The sequence below is a fragment of the Rattus rattus genome, chromosome 6 (assembly GCF_011064425.1).
Source record: "Rattus rattus isolate New Zealand chromosome 6, Rrattus_CSIRO_v1, whole genome shotgun sequence".
Classification (NCBI taxonomy): Eukaryota; Metazoa; Chordata; class Mammalia; order Rodentia; family Muridae; genus Rattus; species Rattus rattus.
In genome coordinates, this window is record NC_046159.1 from 76190364 (window position 1) to 76213044 (window position 22681).

Genomic DNA, 22681 nt, shown 5'->3' on the forward strand with positions numbered 1-22681 from the left:
TAGTAATACAGAGACAGAAAACATTCATTAAGGCCTGTGATACCTAATCATTATGCTAACTGCACAGATTAAGAAGTGCCTAGAAGATTATCAAGGCACACTCTGGTGATCTTTGAAAGCCTTTCTAGGGAGGATTATTTCAAAGACCACATGGGACCCCCATAAGCTGAGGGCAGGGTGTGGAATAGTACAGCTCTCCCGATCTCTTTTGCAGTGTGGCCACTATGAAGCCAGCTAAGCTGCTGTAAGCTGCTCTGAGTTGTCAAGTTCTCCCTCTGGGGTAGGACGAGAGCACAGGAACCATGCAGCAAAATGGAGTCTGTGCCTTTAAACTGTTTCCTTTGTATTTACTCAAAGTCTAACACCATGGTCTGAGTCCTTCTGGTTTCCTCCTCTCTTCCTCCTGCCATTCTTAACTCAAGGAAATCTTTGATGGTGATTTCCCTCTGCTGGTGATTTAATTAACCAGGTGGGTGGAATAAGTGGTAGTTGATGTCAAGAAAGCAGAAAGGGATATTTGGATGAGTGAAGCTGGGGATGGAGAGGTCAAGAGTAAAGAGAAGGACAAAGGGAGGGGAGTGAAAACGTCCTGTACTATAGCAGAGGGGAAAAATCAGATGTCCAAGAAGTCCAAAGGACGACCTGATAAACTTGTTTAATCAAGGGGATTCAAATAGGATGAGAAGCAGAGCTGGCATTAAGGAGCTTCGGGTCCTTGAGGTCCCCTCTACAATCAAGGCAGGCCCCAGTCAGAACACCAGCTCTGTGTTGTACTGGTGGGCTGAGAAGACACATGAGCTTTGAGCCTTACAAAGTGGAGCTGCAGGGTGGCACTGAGCATGGCAGGAAAGACTTGAATATATTCAAGTAAGAGAGGGAGACTAGGATTCTGATGAGCAACAAATTGAAATTCCTCTAAATTTCCTCCCAATAAATAATTAAACAGTAAAATTCATTTACATAGTGTTGTTCACTGAACCACACTTCAGTTGAATTTTACATTGTGCTTTAGCAAACTCTTGAGGCCAAGGATTTACTCACCCTTCCATGAATGCAGACGCTAGGAAATCCAACAAGACAGAAGAAATCAAAATAGAGAAATTGGTGATAAAGAGCAATAGACTTTAATATGTTGTCCTTTGCTCGCTGCCTCATAGGACAAAATTGCATTCGAGGCTGAGCCTGGAGATGGCAAATTCCTTCTGCTGAGCTTCACAGAGCTGTTCTATTTCAGTTTCCATGACAGCTACCTACCTCTTGCCTCATAGTCAAAAAACATTACCCGCCTTCATTACTGACACAAAATAAGCCATCCCATAACATCAACTACTTGAAGTAAATTGAATCAATGTTCCTTGCAACTAAATAAAGCCTATAGAAAATACAGAAAAAGCAGGTACAATTCCATAGGTCAGCATAGAAATGAATATTGACCCCCTCTAAAAGCTTCAAATATGACTACAATGGAAAAATGATATTCATGAATTCATTCATATAAGTGCCTAAAATCTGTGCTAGGAACTGTTCAACAGGTTATTTTAGATTATAAATACCTGCTTCTGACCTTACGGTACTTATACACTAGGAGGTGGGATGGAAACTAGATAAACAAATCATAACAATGTCATAAAATTATCCAGATGTATTATTTTCTCAATGCTAAAAATATACATTTAATTTGAATTTTGAATGTGTTTACTAAATCAACCATCATCTTGCCAACATATTATACTTTGTGATTATTCTGTAATATAAATGTAACTGAATGTACTTCTCTCCTGGAGTTTTCTTTTATTTCATTAAATACTGATTTAATTATTTAAACAGAAGCCATGACTAATTGCTAAGGCTTTGTTAATTTACCATTAAGAAAGTCTCCGATTCTACTCCCGTTTCTTCCTCAGAACATGCTGGTGAAGTCACTGCTTGAGTCAGGCTCATATTAATACTCAGATTAGCTTTTATTTCAATAAAATACTTGCTATTAAAAATACATTCTTTATTGTTGCAGTAAAGAAACATTTAAAACCATGCATGAAGTATCATCTACCGGGCAGCGCTACAGTTACCCATGTCCTGAGTTAACACAGAGCATGTGTACAATACGACAGGTGTAAATGCTGGGCCAAGGAAAGTTAGTTAACAGAAATGTTGTTTTCATAAAAGCTCTAAGAATGTGGACATTTTTCACTTCACAGAACCTGACTGCAAGAGAAGAGCTGTTACAGGTAGCGCTGGCAGCAGGTGATGAGGCACAGAGAGAACTTTCTAGTACAACCACTACAGTTAAAACCTCACACTGGAGCACATTCTTCAGGTTATATCCTGGCATCCATACTTCCCTCCTGAGTGAGCACAGATCATTTACTATAAGACGAGGAACAGAAGGCTACAAATTCCACCTTCCCCTCTACAGATATGACTACCTTTCTCATGATGAAGCAGGTTGCTCAGACCTTTGAATATGACTTGCTCTGTCACCAGATGACATGATACAACTTCTTTTTTGGTATTTGTTTAGTTGGTTTGGTTTAGTTAGGTTTTTTTTTGGGGGGGGGGTCATTTTTTTGTTTTGTTTTGTTTTTGTCTTTTGAGGCAGAGTTTCTCTGTGTGCCCCTATCTGTTCTGGAACTCACTCTGTAGACCAGGCTGGTCTCAAACTCAGAGATCCACCTGCCTCTGCCTCCCAAGTGCTGGGATCAAAGGAGTTATGCCCAGCTTACCACTGTTCATCTTCAAATCTTGGGAGGCAAGACATTGGTGCTAACCTGCTTGAAATAGTACCATTCAAAAAAAACTGTGGGGTGTTGGAGAGATGGTTCTGTGGATAAGAGCACTGACTGCTCTTCCAGTGGCCCTGAGTTCAATTCTCAGCAACCACATGGTGACTCACAACCATCTGTGATGGGATTGGATGCCCTCTTCTCGTGTGTCCAAAGACAGTGACAGTGTACTCACATACATAAAATAAAATAAATAAAACTTTATTTAAAAAACTGTGGGCTCTCCTGATGAAGGAAACTACCTAGGGCAGAGATGGTTTGCCCCTTGCTTGAGACAAGTATAATGAGTGCCAAACAGGTCATTATTTGAATGTAGTGTCGTGAGTGACTCCAGAGAGATCAGTGTAAAAAGCCTCCATTTTAGCCAAAATGAATGTGCTGCCTCTCAGAATGTGAGCAACGGTTTCTTAAATCACCCACTTCTGAGTGGCTTTTTACACAGGACATGTAATTACTCACACAGTACCTTAGAGCCCCCTTCCTCACTAATGAAGATGATGTACCTAGTACACAGTAAGCTCTGCTCTGAGCTGGGTATTCTTTCACTGTTACTATCTCTTCTCTGATATGCATAGTCAGGTCACCCATTACTGTCCAGATGGAGGAAACCTATGCACTGTGGGGAGAAGCAGTCAACATCGTGGAACCAGTACTGTTTCATAGTAGCTTAGACCAGGTGGTCAAAGACAGCAGATCTTACTCCCCTCTCCAGGCCATGAATCAGATGGCAAGAACATTCACACACACACACACAAAAAAATGATCCTGTACATTTTTAATGGAAGATTTAGTGTGTGTTGTCAGGGTGGAGGAGGCAGTATTGTCACAAGTGACTTTCCTCAATTAAAAGAGTGGGGAACAAGTCAGCTCATCTGGTGTGTCGACATTATCAATTACAGTCTGGAAAGCCACAGAAGTCTTGCAAGTATTACTGAAGCAATGTGAACCCCAACAAGCCTTCACAGCCCCACTCCACTACCCTGCTCTAGGGAACTGTCCCTGCCTCTGCTATAAATGAAAGCGGCACTATGCTCTTTTTTCTAAGTAAAAAGGACCAGTTGGGAGCCTAATACTTTCAGAATAGAAGAGATGGTTGTTGTATAAGTATTCAATATGTTAATATAAATTATCTCTAGATGGATAGGATTAAAGCAATTGTTCTGTACAAATATATAATGTACACATTTAAGAAATTACTAACAATATAGTGACAGTTTTTTAACCTCTTGTCACTTTATTTTATTTGAGGTTTGTCTTTATGTATATGGGAGTTTTGCCTGCATGATTGTTTGGGCAGTGCTAAGGAAAGTCAAAAGAGGCTGTTGAGTCCCCTAGAACTGGAGTTACTGGAGGTGACCACTATACAGGTGCTCGAGCTGATCCTGGTTCTTCTGGAAGTCAGTGTTCTTAACTACAGAGCCATTTCTTATGCCTAGGCATCCTGGCCTAGAACTCACTATGTTGTGGAGAATGACCTTAGACTTTTGATCTTCCTAGGAATATGGGTGTTTACCAGTGCACCTGATTTATGTGATGCTATGGTCAAACCCAGGGCCTTAACTATGCTGGAACAACATTCTTCCAACTTAGCTTCATCCTTGTCCCCAGTTCCTTTTTAAACATCATTTTATTTGATAAAAATCTATTGTACACACAAATACACCAAATAAATACAAAGTAACATTTTGACTTTGTAACTAGTATAGTCTCCCTTCAGTGAGGTGTTCATAAGTGCTCAGCCCTTTTAATGCATGAGATCCTTTTCTCTCATATCAGTCCTTCCAAGTGCATATGTTTTCCCAAGAGTACAGGTGAAGAAACAATATTTTTTAAAAAAAAAATCAAATAGTTACCTCAATGTCAAACACGGGCTTTTGCCAAGTTCTATTGTTAACAGATTGTAAATTTATTTCAGTCCCACAAGGAATTTTTAAAAATATTGCTCTCTTCTCATGCATATACTGAAGATTCCCCCAGCTCCCACCCCCCCATTTACTTACACAATGTCTCACTCAATAACTCAAGATGTCCTCAAATTTGCATCAGTTTTGCTGCCTCGGCCTCCCAGATACTTGAATTGTAACCATGAACCATCATACTTGCCTTTGAAAGAGCATTAAGGTGACAAATACAAATAACCCTATAAGATTTATTTTATTTTTTAATTGTGTGTGTGTGTGTGCGTGTGTGTGTGTGTGTGTGTGTGTGTGTGTGTGTGTGTGTAGTACTTGAAAGCCAGAAGAGGGTATTAAATCCCCTGAGCTAGAGTTACAGTATTTGTGAGTTGCTTAACATGGTAGCTTAGAACCCACTTCTTGTCTTCTGTAAGAACAAGTGAGCCTTGTTTCCCCAGTATAAGGGAATGCCAGGATGTTGAGGTGGGAGTGCATGGGTGGGAGGAGGAGCATCCTCATAGAAGCAGGGAGAGGGGGATGAGAGAGGGGTGAACCAAGAAAGTGGATAACATTTGAAATATAAATACATAAAATATCCAATAAACACACACACACACACACATACACACACACACACACACAGAGAGAGAAGAAAAAAAAAGAAGTGAGCCTAACCACTGAGCAATCCCTCCTTCCAGCTCCGAGGTGTAAATGTTACATTCATCTTAAAGATAAGCTGAAAATGCTAAGAACTGGATATGCATTAGTATTTTTTGCTAAAATTCAGCAAGTTGTACAACTTACATCTTTGCCATACAATTCTTCTGCGGCTTCATCAGGCACTGCGGGGACAGCTTTGAGCACCATTTTACAAATCGTCTCTGCATTGTCCTCTAACAGGGAATGATTTAAGGCCAGGCATGTATTGTAGAATCTAGTTAATACGGCAATAAGTGGGGAAACAGAATTGACAGCCAAGGCTGTGTGATCTCACAAGACACATTTGTTTTTCTGCCCCACACCGTATTTGTCTTTTTCCCAGGAAAGGTCCAGACTATCTTTTTAGATTTCCATTGTATGAATGACTTGCAGTCTAGTTGGTATGAGGATACATTTCTTAAAAACATAGTCATAGAATAAATGTAGTCTATTTAATTTTAGTTTTGTGAAATCACATCAAACAATAAGCCTTTATCTGTGTACTTCAGTACAAATACATCAGGAACCTGCAGTGAGTGTTCAGATGTGACTAGAAGTGAGCACAGCTTCTAGTGACACCACAGGCTGAAAGGGAACTGGCCAGAGAAGGTACCGAACTCCATCCACTAACCTACCATGATGCTTCAGCAAAAAAAGGCAGTGAAGGAAACTGAGCAGAGGAGTTGGTCCACAACTGAGGACATAAACATAAAAGGAGTGTCAGAGAGCCCTACTCATCCCAGAGTAGGAGAGTTTGGCTGGGGTTCATTTTGATCTCAAAAAGCCTACTTTGGGACTTGGGCTATGAAGAAGAACATCAAAGAAATCAAAGGTGGAGGATGTATGTTCGAGGATCTTAGAGACCATCAACTGAATTCAGCCCCAAGGATGCATGTGACCTCCCGTAGGGAACACATTGGATGACCCTGCATACTCTCATCCTCCAGCAAAACTTCTCTTCCAGTCAAGCATCCCTCCCCAGCAGGTTTGTGGTGGAAGACAGCAAACCTGAGGTGATATAGTCACAAAGCGGAGTAGTCCATGCCACTGTGCAGCCTGCATTGAGGTGAGAAGTTCTCAAAGCAACTGAAACCAAAGTAGGGAGATGGCCGAAAGTAGTTTCCCAGAGGAAGGGACAAGAATCAATCTTGAGTAGTGTCTTGCTCCAGGAGGTATCTCTAGAAATCCTGTGAAGACTTGGGTTGGACATTGCAGAAGTCTGGGTGAAAACTTGTAAGTCAGCCAGAGTGCCATGGCAGAGAAACCCTGTCTACACTACCTATTCTACCCACGTTACACAGGTAGGAGTGAGTCCAGCCCTCTGTACAAGCTCACCTGCAGCAGATGGCCATCACAGGACCCCACAAGCTCACCTGCAGCAGATGGCCATCACAGGACCCCACAAGCTCACCTCCAGCAGGACATGAGAGTAATACTATCTGAAAAGATGGTTCCGCAGTTGGGCTGTCAGCTAAGGGTACATGGAGAACTGTTGGGCTTTTGTCATTGCCCTCTTCTCCCATGATGTAACCCTAACTACAGTTGAGCCAGGTGGATAGGCCTTCCCAAAGAAAAACTGATGGCTGCTAGTGCTGCTTCTGTCTCTCAGGAAAACTTAGTGACTCTTGACTTACAGTGTCATTGCCTTGCAAAATGTGAGGGTGGCCAAGAGCCTCCAGAGGCTCACCACATGGCCCGGTTCCTGCCTTCACTTCAAGAGTAACTCTGCTGCTGTCCTTCATGTTGCTCCTCTTTTAATACTTCTTTTTAAACAGGACTGTTTCTCAATAGCTGCCGTCATCCCTGTTAACAGATTTTAAAAGGAAAACCCACGGTTGTTCTGATATTACAACAATGTCATCACATGTGAATTTGCAAAGTGTCATAGGAAAAAGGGGAACTAATAACAAGCATACCTGATGTTTTATAACACCTCTCCAAGTAATGAAGTTAGAACAGGTCTTGCCAAGTAATACCATATTCTAAAAACTAGTTGGATACAATATACTCTGTGTATGGCATACACTTTCTTCTCTCTTCTCTCTCCCCCCCATTTTGAGCGAAATTTTATTACATACCTCACATGAAATCACTTGCAAAGGTCTGCTTGTTAATAGGAAATGCAGGTACTGTTCTGATGAAGGCTGAGAACCATCCTCCTGCATCATCCACCTACACTACCACCTGTAGGGAAAATAGACTGGAAACCTTGATATGAGGTGGGCTAATTACTATAAAGTTAAGTTCTCTAGAAAGGAGGTTATTCTACTCTGTGTTTTGAATTCCAACCTCTCTCTCTCTCTCTCTCTCTCTCTCTCTCTCTCTCTCTCTCTCTCTCTCTCTTCTTCTTCTTCTTCTTCTTCTTCTTCTTCTTCTTCTTCTTCTTCTTCTTCTTCCCCCCCTCTCTCTCTCTGTGTGTGTGTGTGTGTGTGTGTGTGTGTGTGTGTGTGTGTGTGTGCGCTCTGAAGTATATATGGCCCGTGGTATGTATATATGATGTATGTGTGGTGGTGTGGTATGTGTGCATATGTGTGCCAGAATATGTTCACCTGTGCATGTATGCGTGTGGCCAGAGATTGAGTTGAGTATTCTAAAGTCATCTTGAGAGACTCCAAAATGGTTCAGGGCTTCAGTAAAGATAGAACAGTCTGCATGTGATGCAATTGCCGTGAATCTTTGCTGGGCTCCTTATATCCACCACCATCTGCATTTTGTAAGCAGTTTTAAATTAATTCTATTCCTTAAGTAGATTAAAATCAAAGTGTAGCTGGTACATGTGGACAGGACTGGGCTATTTAAAGCACTGCACCTATCATTTCATTATTTTAACAGGGTTGGTGCTGTAGGCATTTACGCTGTCTCTGTGGTTCTGTGTCAGCTGTAAATCATAATTCCTGATCTCTGAGACTTTGAAAGCATAGTATCAGTATCTACACTCATGCCAGTTCATTCAGTATGTGTAGGGGTAGGAACCAGGCTATCTAGAGCTTGTAAAACTCAAGGTGTTCTGTGTTGTCAAAAGTAAGAACCATTCCTTGTTTGAGAATTCTCAGATCAGGCATGGGGAAATTCAATGTCCTACCTCTCCTTTCCCTACGAGCACCTTTCAAAAGGAAACCGTCTGGGATAAGTACTCTTGAGCTTGCCACCACCACTTAGGTTTTGGTTTTTGTTTTGTTGTTGTTTTGTTTTGTTTTGTTTTTTGGAATGTCTTCAGTTTTGAAATTGATTTTGGTTGGTTTTCCAGTCACTATTCGAAAAATTAATGTCACTCCCCACACAAGAGGATGGGAGGAGTCACTGAGCTCTGTGTGTTCAAAAGACGTTTCCTGACCCTGGTCTGCTCTGTACCCATGGTAGCAAGAAATGGGCACAGGCCACTGCAGGCTTCTCCCAAACACTCCTGTCTCAATTTATTAATGCCTAGCATTTAAAATGTAGCTAGAATTAGAACCTATTTTCTGCTTCCTTCTGGAAGATCTTCAAAACAGCCCAGCAGTGTCTGAAGCTTTTATTACCTCTCTCTCCTAAACCCTTGTCCCCAGTCTCAGCCCATCAGGCTCTGAACATCCCCTGCTGAGTCCTGCTGTGCACTCAAGGAACCCTGAGCGCTACAAATTCACCCCACTTCCCCCAGCTCTTCCTTGAACACTTCCCTCCCCTTCTTAATATTCTACAAGAACACTGCTTTCTCGCATCTACAGCGCACCTGCAAAGACGCTGAATACCTGTGTGATTCAGACTGTGTGACTGTAGTTGAGACTGGTCGAAAGGACAAGATATGAAGGAAGAGATTACACGCTGCTTCCGTGCTCGTGCATTAAGACAGATGTGTTAAGAGTAAAGGGTTACAGAAATGTGAAGGGAACAATAGGAATATAGGAGTTAATGAAAGCCAGAAGGACGTACCCTGGAGAATTGGTGAGAGCAAAATCAGTTATTCTGAATGTACCTAGAAATGAAACACTTTTGGTTAGTGAAACTGGTCTTCAACACATTGCAAAGCAAGATACAAAGGGAAGAAAAGGGAGATGACGTGGTGAAGAGTCTTGAAAGGAGGTCAGGTAAATGTCATAGTCCCACGATAGTCACAGGCCAATTCAGCCCTGACATCTGACCAAACAGACTCAAAGGAAAGCAGACAGAACATCCCAGAACCCATCTCAGTAAAGGATATAAAACTATGCTGTTGAAGGTACCCCAAGGCAGAGAAGCTCCTCTCCTGCTAGCTCTGAGAAATGGGGCTGGGGGTGGGCGGGTTGTGGTGATGAGTGGGCCAAAGACAACAGCATGGGACTTGGTTTGATGAAGGGCACCGCACACCAGCTCACCTCCCGCTGAACATAAATGTAACTGCTGCAAATCAGGTGCATCTCCTAAACTCAGGCAAATTGTCTCATGTTTACAGATTTAGTGACTCAGCTGTCACTAGTAATATCAAAAAGAAACAACATCTCTGCCCCATGCTTCCGTAGAAGAGGCTGACTGGTGTTTTCATTTGTTTGGCTCTCTGTTCTGCAGGCCTAATTTGTGACTGTTGATTTCTATGGTGTAAATACTCCCAGTAGGGATAATTTTAGGACCACAACAAGACATCCTGACATGATTCCTGCGTACAGTTGTTATATACCACAGCTTCGAAAAGTCAGAGCAAGCTGGATGTGAGCTGAGAGTTACTGTTATTTGGACTCACACCGAGCAATTTCTAAGAGTCTCTACTCAGGCAGGTCTGAGAATAGCTTCATACAGTGCCATTTACAGCCGCACAGACATGACCTGAGGATTTGGGGGAAAGGCTTATTCAGTTGGTGCCGTGGTTGCTAGGAAGGGAAATGAAAGTTTAGTTCTGTGCCAACTTGATGCAAGCTAAAGTCGTCTGGGCGGAAGAAGCCTTGATTAAGAAGAGTGGCTTCCATCAGACTGCCTGCCTGCAAGTCTGCAGGGCACTTCCTCCATTAGTGAAAGATGTGAGGACTCAACCCACTGGGGGCTGCGCCACCCTGGAAAGGTGTTCTTAGATGGGATAAGCAAGTAGAGAGAGCAAGCGTACTGGGAAGAAACAGTTTTCCTCTCTGCCCACTGTTCAGTTCCTTCCGCCAAGCTCCAGCCTTGAGTTCCCGTCCCAACTTCCCTTTATGGTGGACCGAGACCCAGATATGTGAAACAAACAAATCCTTTCCTCTCGGAGTTGCTGTATCCCAGCAATGGAAAGCCAAGTGGACAGGAGAGAAGTGAACTAGATGGAAAGGCAGTCATCCATAGAAGACTGTTGCTGTCAAAAACGGTTAGGAGAGAAATGGTTAGCAAATTCATGAACTCAGAGTTTATGGGTTATGTATGGCCAAGGCTATACAGGTGCTTTCTTTAGCTCAAGTGCATTTTTCTCTTTAAATCTGAGTTAGATGCCAGTATCACTAAAAAAAAAAATCTATGTTCATGGTTTCTCTTAGGAAAAGAAAGGGGGAAAGAATTGAAAATAGTGATTACACTAGAAAATGTGACAGCCCTGCCCACAGCTCTGGAGGAGGCTTCATTGCCCATACAGGAAGCAGCCTCCTTTCTCCCATTGTCTGCCCCATTTTATCCCTGGAGGCATCTGAGAGGTATTTATATTTTGCACTTTTATATAACATTTTCCTCCCCAGTTACAGTAGCCTTCTTTCCTTATTTCCTTTCTGAATCACCTTACACAGTGTTCTTAGAACATCAAACCTTTCTCTCCCCAAACTGTGGATGGACCATGCTTACAGCACAGATCATTCTTCTCTGTGGAAAATGATCAGAATCATTCCTCAAGACCCAGTTCAAATGACATAGCCTCAGAAATCCTTCCCATCGCCCCCATGGTCCAAGAGCAAATTGGATCTTCTTCTAAATATTAAATATGTCTTGGCTCCCTTGGGCTACATTCTATTCTCTGAGAATCCCTGCAAGAAATGATATCAGCTTCTTTGTTTTTATGATCGCAAGGAAAAATCCTTTACCATATAGCAGAATCTTAATCACTTTATCAGATGAATAAATTAAGAGTTAGCTTTAGCTCTCATTAGTTTTGGTTAACCTGTGTTAATTTATCATAGGAAATTTGCAATACTATCCTAACGTATAATATACAAGATACCTCTCTTTCATATCCTTGTCCAGGCACTCTGAAGACAATTTCTCCTCCTCTGAAGTTTTGTTGTTGGTCATTCAATATATGGGTATTATTTATTCTATAAGTCTTATTCTAGATAAGTAAGAAGAGGCCATCCATAATACTTCTTAATACGTTGTGCTTCCATGTTTTGACAACTTTTTTGATTTGTTTCTGGATTTTGAGACAGAGTTTCACCAAACTGCCCAGGCTGGCCAGAAACGTAAAATCCTCCTGCCTCTCTATTTCTCTCAGTATTGAAATTAGAAATATGTTCTGCTGAACTGGGGATAATCATGTTTTACAAACCAATTTTTCCAACACATTTTATTCTTGCACGATCTCTATAAAATATAAGAATATCATATGACCCTTGGTTAATAATTGGAATCTAGAATGACATATCTTTCCCAGAGTAGGAGGGAAGCAGAAAGTTTGAGAGAATCCTCAGACTTCCCTCTTAGGGAAGATCTGTGACCTTCCTGGGCAACATCCCTCAGCCTGGCCTGGAACAGAAGATCTGCCTCACTCTTCTCATCAAGTTCTTCAGATTTTATCATGTTATTTAAAAATCAGGGCCCAGACATGTTCAACGAGCCTGTGTTAGAGCAAAGTAGTAAACCTGGTCTTTCCACGGCCAGCAGAGATCCTCAGTGCTTGTGGTCCGTGTCACAGTGGTGATGTAACCACTCAGTAGAACAAATACGTTTCTAAATACATGTATGTGCAGGAAAAGAAGTAACTCTATGACTTCTCCTAAAATGTAATATTTGATAATCCGAAACTCTCCATTAGATTGATGATATTAGCTATCTCAGGTAACTCTAGAATGCCAAATGCAATTATTTTATCAGTGAGCATAAAATGTTTCTAGTCAATAATCTATTTACACTGATCTCTATACCCTGGGTCACTTTCAAGCCAAAGCTATGTACTCAATATTTGATGCTTTTAAGAAAATATATGATAGATGAAATGACAGCAATTTAGTATCCTTATGCCCAACAATTAGTGCAACTCAAGTTCATGAAAAAACAGCAATATTGAAAGTATTCCCTGGTAATTTCCTAGTGGTAGTAGGTAAGGTGGGACGATAGAGCCTCCAGTAGTTTAAATACATTAGCCTAGGGACAGAAATGGCAGCATAAGGAGGCATAAGGATCCATTTCTCATGCATTTATAACCAATTTCTAAGGATGTTAATGTATCCACAGGATACAGCCTTCCGGAAAGCAAGGGTAGGATTGTCACTTCCTGCCTAAGGTGCTCTGAGAGCAGTGGGGAGAACATTATCACTAGTCCAGAGGCCCCTGGAACCCAGCCTCCACCTTTCTTCAGTGCAACACTCTGCCTCTCTCATTACCTCCAGTCTATGTGATTTCTTTGCCAGTCCCACCCCTTGTTCTACTGAACAGCAATTTCACCGCATATCCTTTACTAAACCAAGACATGTTTACTCCAATGTATATTTGTTGTGAAAGGATTTAACTCTGGGTGTTATTAGTTAATACATGCAAAAACCTGTCTGGGAGCCACATAAATAACTGGAAAGGAACTGGAAGTTGGGGGAAAGGAGAAAAAAATGACCTTTGCAATGTTTTATTATTTGAAAGATTATGTTAAAAGTGTAATGGTTTATTTTAAACAGCGTGTGAGGGGAACCGTGTAATTATGATGAGAGGCCGAAATGAGTGAAGAATCACGCTGCCCTGGACTGTACTTAAAGCTTACCACAATCAATATATCTACGGGACAAAGAGAGATGCTGGCCCCAAGCAGAAGAGGCAAAGAAAATAAAACAAAGAAACAAACACCTCCTCAGCAAGTAAGCCCTGCAGAGAAGTTCCAACAATTCAGGGGTTCTCTTGGAGAAACAAAAGGTGACCAGAAAGGAGAATGCCTAGCGGGGACTTCCTTACCCCCCAGCCAGGTGTCTGAGACGTTCTGGAGCATGGTGACCGGGATGCAGAAGAAAACGATGAGCAGGTCGCTGAGTGCCAGGGAGCAGATGAAGATGTTGGTGACGGTGCGCATGGCCTTGCTGCGGGTCACTACATAGACTACCAGGGCGTTGCCGAAGAGCGCCAGGGCAAAGATGAGCAGGCCAGCAAGCAGGAGGGCCAGCCTGGCGCGTGGGGGCAGCTGCGGGGTGAGCACCAGTGGCCTCAGCCCATAGCGCGCGATGAACTGCGCGCGCGTCAGGTTGTGCAGCCGAAGCAGCGCCGAGAGCTGCTCCGCGGTCAAGTTCCACGACATGTTGGGCTCGGTAGGCGCGCGTGGGGCCGTCCTAGGTCCCGGAGGTATGGGAGAGAAGCCAGAAGCTGCGCCTCTGTGCGAGCCGCGGGAGAGAGGCTAGCAGTGACCAAAGCAAAGTCAGAGCTGCCGGCCAAACTGTTTGCAGTTCTAAGAAAGTTCCCAGCCAGGCGCTGCGGTCCTCAGAAACCTCGCAGCGCCACGCGAGGCTCAGTGTCCAGTTTTCTGGACCTTAGTGGAGCCGAACCCCGCCCTTCCGCGCACTCCCCAGCCCCTGGAGGGCCGCCTCCTGCAGCAAAGCACCCAGCATGGAGTGTCCTGCCTTGCTGTAGCCACCCAGAGCCATGCTGCCCCAGCCCAGGCTGATGATGCTAAGACAAAAACTGCTGTTGAGGTTTGGAAAGCCTCTTGGTTTTCCTCTTGTAAAATCGTGTACGTGCCACTACTATCCATGGCAAAATGGGGTTTAAGTCTTTTCAGCACTGAAATAGTAATTACAGAAGAGAAGTTGCTGTCATGCATACAGTTTTCTCTGTTGTGTCATAACTGTGTATGAGACAGTACAAATCTAGAAATTCGACGTAGACACTGTGTGTGTGTGTGTGTGTGTGTGTGTGTGTGTGTGTGTAAAACAAAGAAATGGGGTGGAGATGGAGTGAAGGAGACAGAGAAAGACATACAGATACAGAGACAGAGACAGAGACAGAGACAGACAGACAAGACACTATGATAAACAGGATTAGAATCCTAAAACTGGCACCTAAATCAACATAGAAAACTCCATCACCACCCAGATATCACTCTGGAACTTCATTGTCACACTCCTCCCTTCATCATCTCTAACCTCTGCACATCTGTCAAGAGTATAATATCAACAGAATCAGATAATGAATACTTTGTCCATATGTGATCTCCTCCCCCTTGACACAATATGCTATAAAGTTATCCAAGTTGTGAGGTGTATTGCAAATCAAAGTTGTGGGATGTATGGCTAACATGAACTGGTTTATTTAACTGTTCCCTCCTTGTAAAACAGTTGGGGTGTCTCCGGCTTTGGTCTATCCCTGAAGAAACATGGACTGATTTCTGTATGGATATAGTTTGCACTTTTATTATAGGAAGCACCAAGTAGTGTGTCTAGTCTATGATGTTGTCCTGGCTACTTGTCTTGTTTTGTTTTATCAGGTTAGCACACATGAGGAGGAAACCACAGTTGAGAAAATTCATACATTGGTTGGCCTATAGGCAAGTCTGGGACTATTTTCTTGGTTAAAGACTAATGTGGGAGAGCCCAGCTCTCTGTGGGCAGTGCCAACACAGGCAGGTGATTCTGGATGACGGGAAAACAGGCTGAGCAAGCCATGAGAGAGCAAGCCAGCAAGTGGAACCGCTTCATGCCTTGACCGGTTTCTACCTTCAGGCTTTCTCCTTGAGTTCCTGCCCTGGCTTCTCTCAGTGATGGAGTATGACTTGAGAATTGGAAACTAAAATAAACCCTTTTCTCCCCAGCTTTCTTTTGTCCTTATGTTTTATACCTACTGAGGTGATTCTGGACCATTGAAATGGGGGTCACCAGTTGTGTTCTAGCTTCATGAGAAGAAGGAATTCAGAAAGAAGCTCTGGGAGCCCTATAGTTCAAAATAAAACTTTAATGCTACACATTTGTGCACACTTTTGGAAAATGGCCCAAACTTAGGGAGGACACAACATATTTTGCCATGAAGACTTAAAGATCTGGTCCAAACATAACTAGCTTTTCAGTAGATGAGTTTGGTGACTGGACTGGCATTCTAGTCCCCACCTTCACATGGAGTCTTTGGATAGATGACTCATCCGGAAGATAAATAATTCTTGGCTGCATTGCTCACTAGAGGCCTGAGGATGTTTCTGACAGAGCTGCTTTCAGATCCCTACACTAACTGCCTGTCTGGCTGCCGTGCCCTCTTCTCAGCCTTCTCCTCTCTGACCTTGACTCACATTTAAGAAAGGGCAATGTTGATTTATCTGGCTTTTTAAAGCTGAGTGGAGTGTTTGAGTATTGAAGTTGGGGTGCCCCCTCCAATGGGACTATTTAGTGGACCGAAAAGTATATCAATAGTTTATTTATGACCGTATATATATACAACTCATCACACTCTGAGAAGTTAGTGTACTACTTTAAGCCAAATGTAAAAATTTCATTTTTTACGTCTCTTTAGCTTTCTCCAAATATAACTGTCTCAAATATGTCTTCTACAGCCATTTAGAATGACCCATTATTGTAGCAATTTTATTTCACCTGTTAAGAAAGTTCAAGATCCTTAAGAGGAAATGGAAAATCTATTGAATTTATTCCTACTCTGCTTGTTTCTACTGTTCCTTCTTGTTATGCCAATATTTCCTATTTAATAATTCTTTTCCTTTTAAAACACACACACACACACACGCACATACATGCACATGCATACATGCAGACCCACAGTACGCATACATACATACACACACTCACAAACACACATGTACACACACACACACACACATACACGCAGACACACTCACAAACATACACAAAGAGGTTAGAGGACAACTTTTCAAGAGTCTGTTCTCTCAGTCCTCCTTATGGGATCTAGTGATCAAACTTGGGTTATGAGGCCTTTACTTCTTCCTAATAAGACTGATTAACCCTAAATAATTCTTTTTATTATTTTCTTTTTGCTTAGTAGACATTCTACTTAAGAATACTAGAATCAAAATCTCTCATTGTTTTTCTTTAGTAAGGAATGCCCCATTTCCCCCTTTGTATATGAAGAACATTTTCTATGGGCATGTCTGGCTTGGAAGGTTTTTTAATTTTTTTCCCAATATTTGAAAAAGACTTTCTGACTTCATTCTGTTTTCTGTGGTCTCTAAGGTGAAACCTATTGTTACTTTGATTGTTTCTTTCTGCAGGTGTGATATCATCTCTTGGTATTGTCCTTGTCTTTCATAAGTTTTGCTGATATTACCAGACTTGGGGTTCTAGCCTATGTCCCAACAAGCTAAGTTTAGCCACCTGTCCTAGATAAATTAATTAAATGAGCCAAGTAATACTGAAAAGAAGGAAAATGGGGATTTATTCAATGGTATCCAATTGTGAAGAAAGAAAATGAAGCCCCAGGCTGTGCTCAGGATCCTGATGTGATGTTAACGACAGAGTAGTACATAGCTAAGTAGCCTCTAGTCCGTGCAGTCCTGGCCTCCATTGGCCATCTTCGACTCCATGGAAAATGGTCATCAAGTTGTCAGTCTCTGGCTAGCCCAGGATTTTGGTTTTCTCGCTGGAGGAACTCTAGTTTCTTGAGGCCCATTGTTTCAGTAGTCAGATAGACAGCTTGAGGGACACGAGTGTCTCTCTGTAAACATATCTCCGTCCTGCCACAGCAGTTACAGGGCATCTGCCTTCATGCTGACTTCTTGAGCTTACCTTATTTTAGATTTCCTGAGGGTCTTGAATTCAGAACTCCTGTTTTTTACTATATCTAAGACATCTTAGCCTTTATTACTTCTTTAAATTTCTTTTAGAGTTGTTAGTTTTATTTTATGTGGATGAATGTTTTGTCTGCATGCATGGATGTGAACCACAGAAGTACCTAGTGCCAATGAAAGTCAGAAGAAGGAGCAGCATCCATGATCCTGGAATTTCAGAGAGTTGTAAACCACCATTGTAGGTACTGGCAACCAGACCCTGGTCCTTTGGAAGAGCAAAAGTTTTTCATAACTGCTGAGCTATCTCTCCAGCCCTCTATATCCCCTTTTAAGCCATATCTTCTTTGTTCTCTCTTCCTTGACTTTAAATATTGGAGGATTACAGTTTTTCTCTTATTATCTTCTTGAAGTGAGGAATCCAGTTCATTCAGCAAAGTGATAATATAGTCCAGACAGTTGAGCCAGGACGAGTAACAGTAAGAAATCTCAGGTGGGTATTGATAAAAGAGGATGTTTAATGATTATTTATGAGATGGCTTATCCACCCCAATCATGGATTAGTTATCCCTTTCAGAGTACTTTCCCCCAATATCTCATTTGAAATTATTATGAGGCAGAACAGTACTCATAATGCAAATAAAAATTCTAATAAAGCTTAGCAACAAGCACCTTAGTACTAAGCTTTGATCCCAAAACAGGCGGAGGCAGGGGCGGGGGGCAGAGGCGGAGGCGGAGGTGAGGAGGGGGGCGGAGGGGGGGCGGGGGGGGGGGCAGGGGGCGGAGGCGGAGGCAGACAGATCTCTTGAGTTCAAGGTCATCTTGGTAAACAAAGTGAGTTTCAAGACCAGGGCTACACAGAGAAACTCTGTCTCAAAAAAAAAAAAAAAAAAGTAAAATACATACATGCATGCATAACAGCAAGCTAGTTTTTCCATGTCTACAAAGCCTAAATTAGTGTGCGTGTTTGGCAACTGAGGAAATTCTCTTAGCATTTGAGTTTGACACCACAAGGGGGCATCCTGACTATCAGGAAGCACAAGTGCCAAGCTATATCTTCAGTTTCCTTAGTTTCTCAGGTATACATAACCTTTTGCCTATCTGGTCTCATGGTGATATAAAAGTCAAGTGTCGTTATATTCCCAGAGGGATCTAAGACTCTATCCAGCTTTGGGAGTGTAGAGACCAATTTCTCTCTGCTGTTTCATAAAACTCAACTTTCATTGTTTACAAAACTTTTAACGTTTTATTAGGATAACCTTGCCCATTGATTCATACATTATCTACACATATATTGCTACTATATAATAGTTGCATATCAGCTGCTCATTTGTGAAATCACCCCAAAGCAAAAAATATTTCCTATTTGATACTTTACAGGAAACGTTTTATCAGCCTCTGATCCTGTCAGTATGGCAGAATGGTTATATATCCATAGTATCCTTAGCTCAACAAGTAAGCAGAGAAGTTGTGTTCTAAGAATCTAAACTAATCATAACCATAAATGGTTTTTTAGAGAAAGCAGAGTATACTATAAGTTGGTCTAGGAGGAAGACAGAGTAAAAGGGAGGATACTTATTTCCCATAGAATTAGTTCTCTGTTCTGAATTCTGATCAGCACGTAAAGAATTGGTGATATAACTGTAGCTTGTGAGATGTTGGGTATTATCAGGCTTGGAGGGTGTGGGGATGGGCCCCTCCTTCATAATCAAGGACTGAAACAGCAGGATCCTAATTATTGATCACAGGGATGGAACCTTACTCCTTTCTGATTCTGGGAAGAGGTGTGACATCTTGGACTACCTGGAGGATCATTGATAGAGAAAACACTAAGAAAACTATCTATACCTGATTCCAGGAGCCCTGAGCCCTACAGGATGTCTATCAGGAAGCTTTTTGCTAAGGACATAACAGTACCCCTCCTGTAACACTCAAATCAAATGGGCCTGTCAATCACTTAGACAAGACTAAGTCCCCCAGAAAAGGCTTCTTAAAGAATTTAGAAATGTTCCTATATTTGTCTAGAGCATAGATTAATACAGTGCTTTATTGGGCATTATTCAACATCATCCACTGGGCACCACATTACAATAGACTCTGTTTATATTTGCATCTGCACAGTGGTTTGTTTTTTTGGTTTTTTTTTTTTTTTTGTCTGCAGATGTTTCATGAAGAGCTAAAGAGCAAGGAGTCAAGAGGAGAGCAGAATGAGTCCTCAAAACCACCCACTGGAGCCTCTTTCCTATACTGGCCATAGTTTTTCTACATTTATCATGCTATGGTCTCCTTTTCTTTGGGGTGTGTTGTTGTAAAATTATTTAAAAAATGGCTTTCTTTTTCCCCTACTAGATCCAGCACCGCAGTGCCCCAAGATATCTGGTAGATATCTTGCCAGAAACACACATCCCAACTCTGTGGCGACCCAGTGTCTCTGTCACCACACACTCTCTTAAACTTAAATTGCTACATGAAAGAACACACAACACAATAACCTCTGATCCAATCGATAAGATATAATTGTCCACCTAAACATACAAAGCCCTGTACACATCCATTCCTTAAGAACATTCATAACAACCTGTAAATACAGAGTCTTAACGTCAGCCTCCATGTTCTCTCCGCTGCTTCTCCGCAGTCTCCTCCTGTTTCCCGTCTCCTTCCATTCCAGTCTCCTCCTCTTCCCTCAAACTTTTCTCCCGCCCATCCTTCCTTCTCATCCAATGAAAAGCCTCATTCTATCTTGTACCTGCCTTCACCTGTACGACAATCCTACAGGGGTGAGGTCATGGAATTATCTGTCCCTTTATGCTTATGAGGTCCTTTGTGTATGAACTTCTATACCTGGATATGAGATCTCTCCCTTTCCTGTATTTGTTTTTATGTGCCTCAGATCACCTGCTTGCCTCCTCCATAAGCACCTTGTATTTTTTCTTTCTCTACTAGGTTGCTAATTCCCCTTTGATGCGCCCATGAACTCACCATTCGTAAGTGTTCCCCATGATTAGGACAATTCAAATTCTAAATTTTAAAACAAAAAACGGTTTAACTGACTTTAAACGTTGTTATTTTTATCCCTTTTTTAAGTTACTAAAGAAATTATCTCAAGTAATGTAAAAGTTCCTGATGATTACGGACAATTTGGCCGTGCAATGACTGCTATGTGTTAGAGTAATCCTAGTAACTGGTATTTTAAAATTTACAGTGATTCTGTAGCTAGATGGAGAAAACAACCAAAAATGAAAAAAGAAAAAGAAAAGAAAAAATAGTCGGACATGCCATATGTATAGGTGCTGGTGGTTTTAAAAACTCAAATTACACCAAAATATATTGTAAAGGAAAGACAGAAAGAAACCAGGAAATATTAAAAAGATACCTAACAGTTAAAGCTAGATAGATACATTTCTGGTTTAAAACATTGCTTTGTCGGTGCTGGAGAGGTGGCCCAGTGGTTAAGAGCACTGACTGCTCTTCCAGAGGTTCTGAGTTCAATTCCCAGCAACCACATGGTGGCTCACAACCATCTGTAATGGGATCTGATGCCCTCTTCTGGTGTGTCTGAACACAGCTACAGTGTACTCATATATAATAAATAAATCATGGTAAAATATAGTTCTGCTCTACAAGTCAAGAGATATTCCAAAAAGAAAATAGAAATTAGGATGAGTCACAAGGTCAAAACATGTTTTGTTTTGTTTTTTAAAGTTTATGGTAGGATATGGTGGCCCATGCCTTTAATCCCAGCACTTGGGAGATAGAAACAGACAGATCTCTGTGAGCTTGAAGCCAAGGTGGTCTACAAAGAAAGTTCCAGGACAGACAGAACTATTAAACAGAGAAAAAACAAAAAGCAAACAAACTAGCTAAAGGCTGTGAAAGATGGCCCAAATACAAAGTTGCTATGGATTCTAATAAGACTACTACTTAAAATTCCTCATGTTAAAGTATGATAAATTGACATTTGATTCCCTGAAACGAAACTCACTATTTACAGTAATATTTTCCAAAAATATTGATCCACTCTTAGTGACATTTGCAAAAACAAAACAAAACCACAAAAATAACAAACACAAAAGAATAAAAATGACTTAACATTTAAAAACTCAATCTTCTTTTAAAAAAAAATTTACTTTTTCCCCCTGAGTTTGATAGACTTTTAACTACCAAACAAACCGAGTTTTCAAAGCCAAGATGTATTTTAAGGCTATTTTCAGCTGGAGAAATGGCTCAGCAGTTAAGAGTTCTTGCTATACTTGCAGAGGACCCAGGTTCGGGTCCCAGCACCCACGGGAGGCTCACAGTCTTCTGCCACTACAGTACAGACACTCTTCTGGCATCTTTGGTCACTAGGTATGCATGCATTGTACATACATACAGCAGGCGAAACACACGTATATCAAAAACAAAAATAAATCTTTTTTAAAAGCCACTTGCCACAGCTCCTTTGTCAGGACAGAAAAAAATGGCTTTCTGGATGTTCAGCAACCATGCTTGGAAGCCAAAATCTGTTCTGAAGACAAAGGAGCTGAAAAGACAACCAATATTTTGGACTATGCTCTCAGTTGCCAGTTCTCAGGACAATGGGCCCTTCTAAAATGGTTCTAGATGCCAGTAAGTCACCATCCTTTGGTTAGAGAGGTCCTGGAGACACCAGAGGTTATATTCTAACCAGGGCACATTCTAAAAAGAAGACAGTCATTACAAGAGGTAATTTCCTCAGTACTTACTACCAATTGAAGCTATATGGTCTGCATGACCCTGAACAACAGATGACAAAAACCTAAAAGACCCTACAAAACTCTGCATAAATAGCAAAGCACAGTCCTTAAATTCCAGCCACCCACATGGTCTTAAACACCCAATAGTAGGCAATAGTCATACCATGAAATAATTGGTAATAACATAAAACAAAAGGAGTGAATGAACTGGTCTATATTTTGAAAGGGACTCTGTAGGAGTTTCAGTGAGAATGATGCCATAGGTTTACATAGGCTTAGTCCCTAGCTGGTAGAACTGCTTGGGAAGGATTAGGAGGTGTGGCCTTGTTGAACTGAGTGTGTTATTGGGATCAGGCTTTGATGTTCCTAAAGCCTGCACCATTTAGCTTTCTCTCAGTGGACGAGGATGTAAACTCTCAGTTACTGCACCAGTGCCATACCTGCCTGCCTCATTGCTCCCTGATATAATTATGGTCATAAGCTCTAACTAACATTCTGAAATGGTAAGTCCCAATTACTCCTCCTTCTGTAATTTGCCTTAGTCCTGGTGTCTATATAGCAATTTGAGAGTAACTTAGACAGAATCTAAGTACTATAGCAGTCCTTATACTATTTTTTAAGAGTAGCTAGTGGGTTTCTACAGCATCTAGCCATACCTGTGTACCTTAGCTAGCAATCATATAAAGCCCAGAATTAGATTCTGAGCCCATCTAGTTCTTCACCCTATTTCAATAAAATATTACCAGATTTTATACCATA

At 41.6% G+C, this 22681-nt stretch overlaps 1 protein-coding gene across 1 annotated transcript in view; it reads right to left on the reverse strand.

Annotated features, from left to right (window-relative positions):
* LOC116902779 (pyroglutamylated RF-amide peptide receptor-like) overlaps positions 1-13924 on the reverse strand; it is a 71673-nt gene extending 57749 nt beyond the window's left edge. The window contains exon 1 of the mRNA XM_032905121.1: positions 13433-13924. Within this exon, the coding sequence (XP_032761012.1) occupies positions 13433-13769 (337 nt within the window). The 5' untranslated portion in view covers positions 13770-13924. The remainder of the gene's footprint in view (positions 1-13432) is intronic.
* Between the last annotated feature and the right edge of the window lie 8757 nt (positions 13925-22681).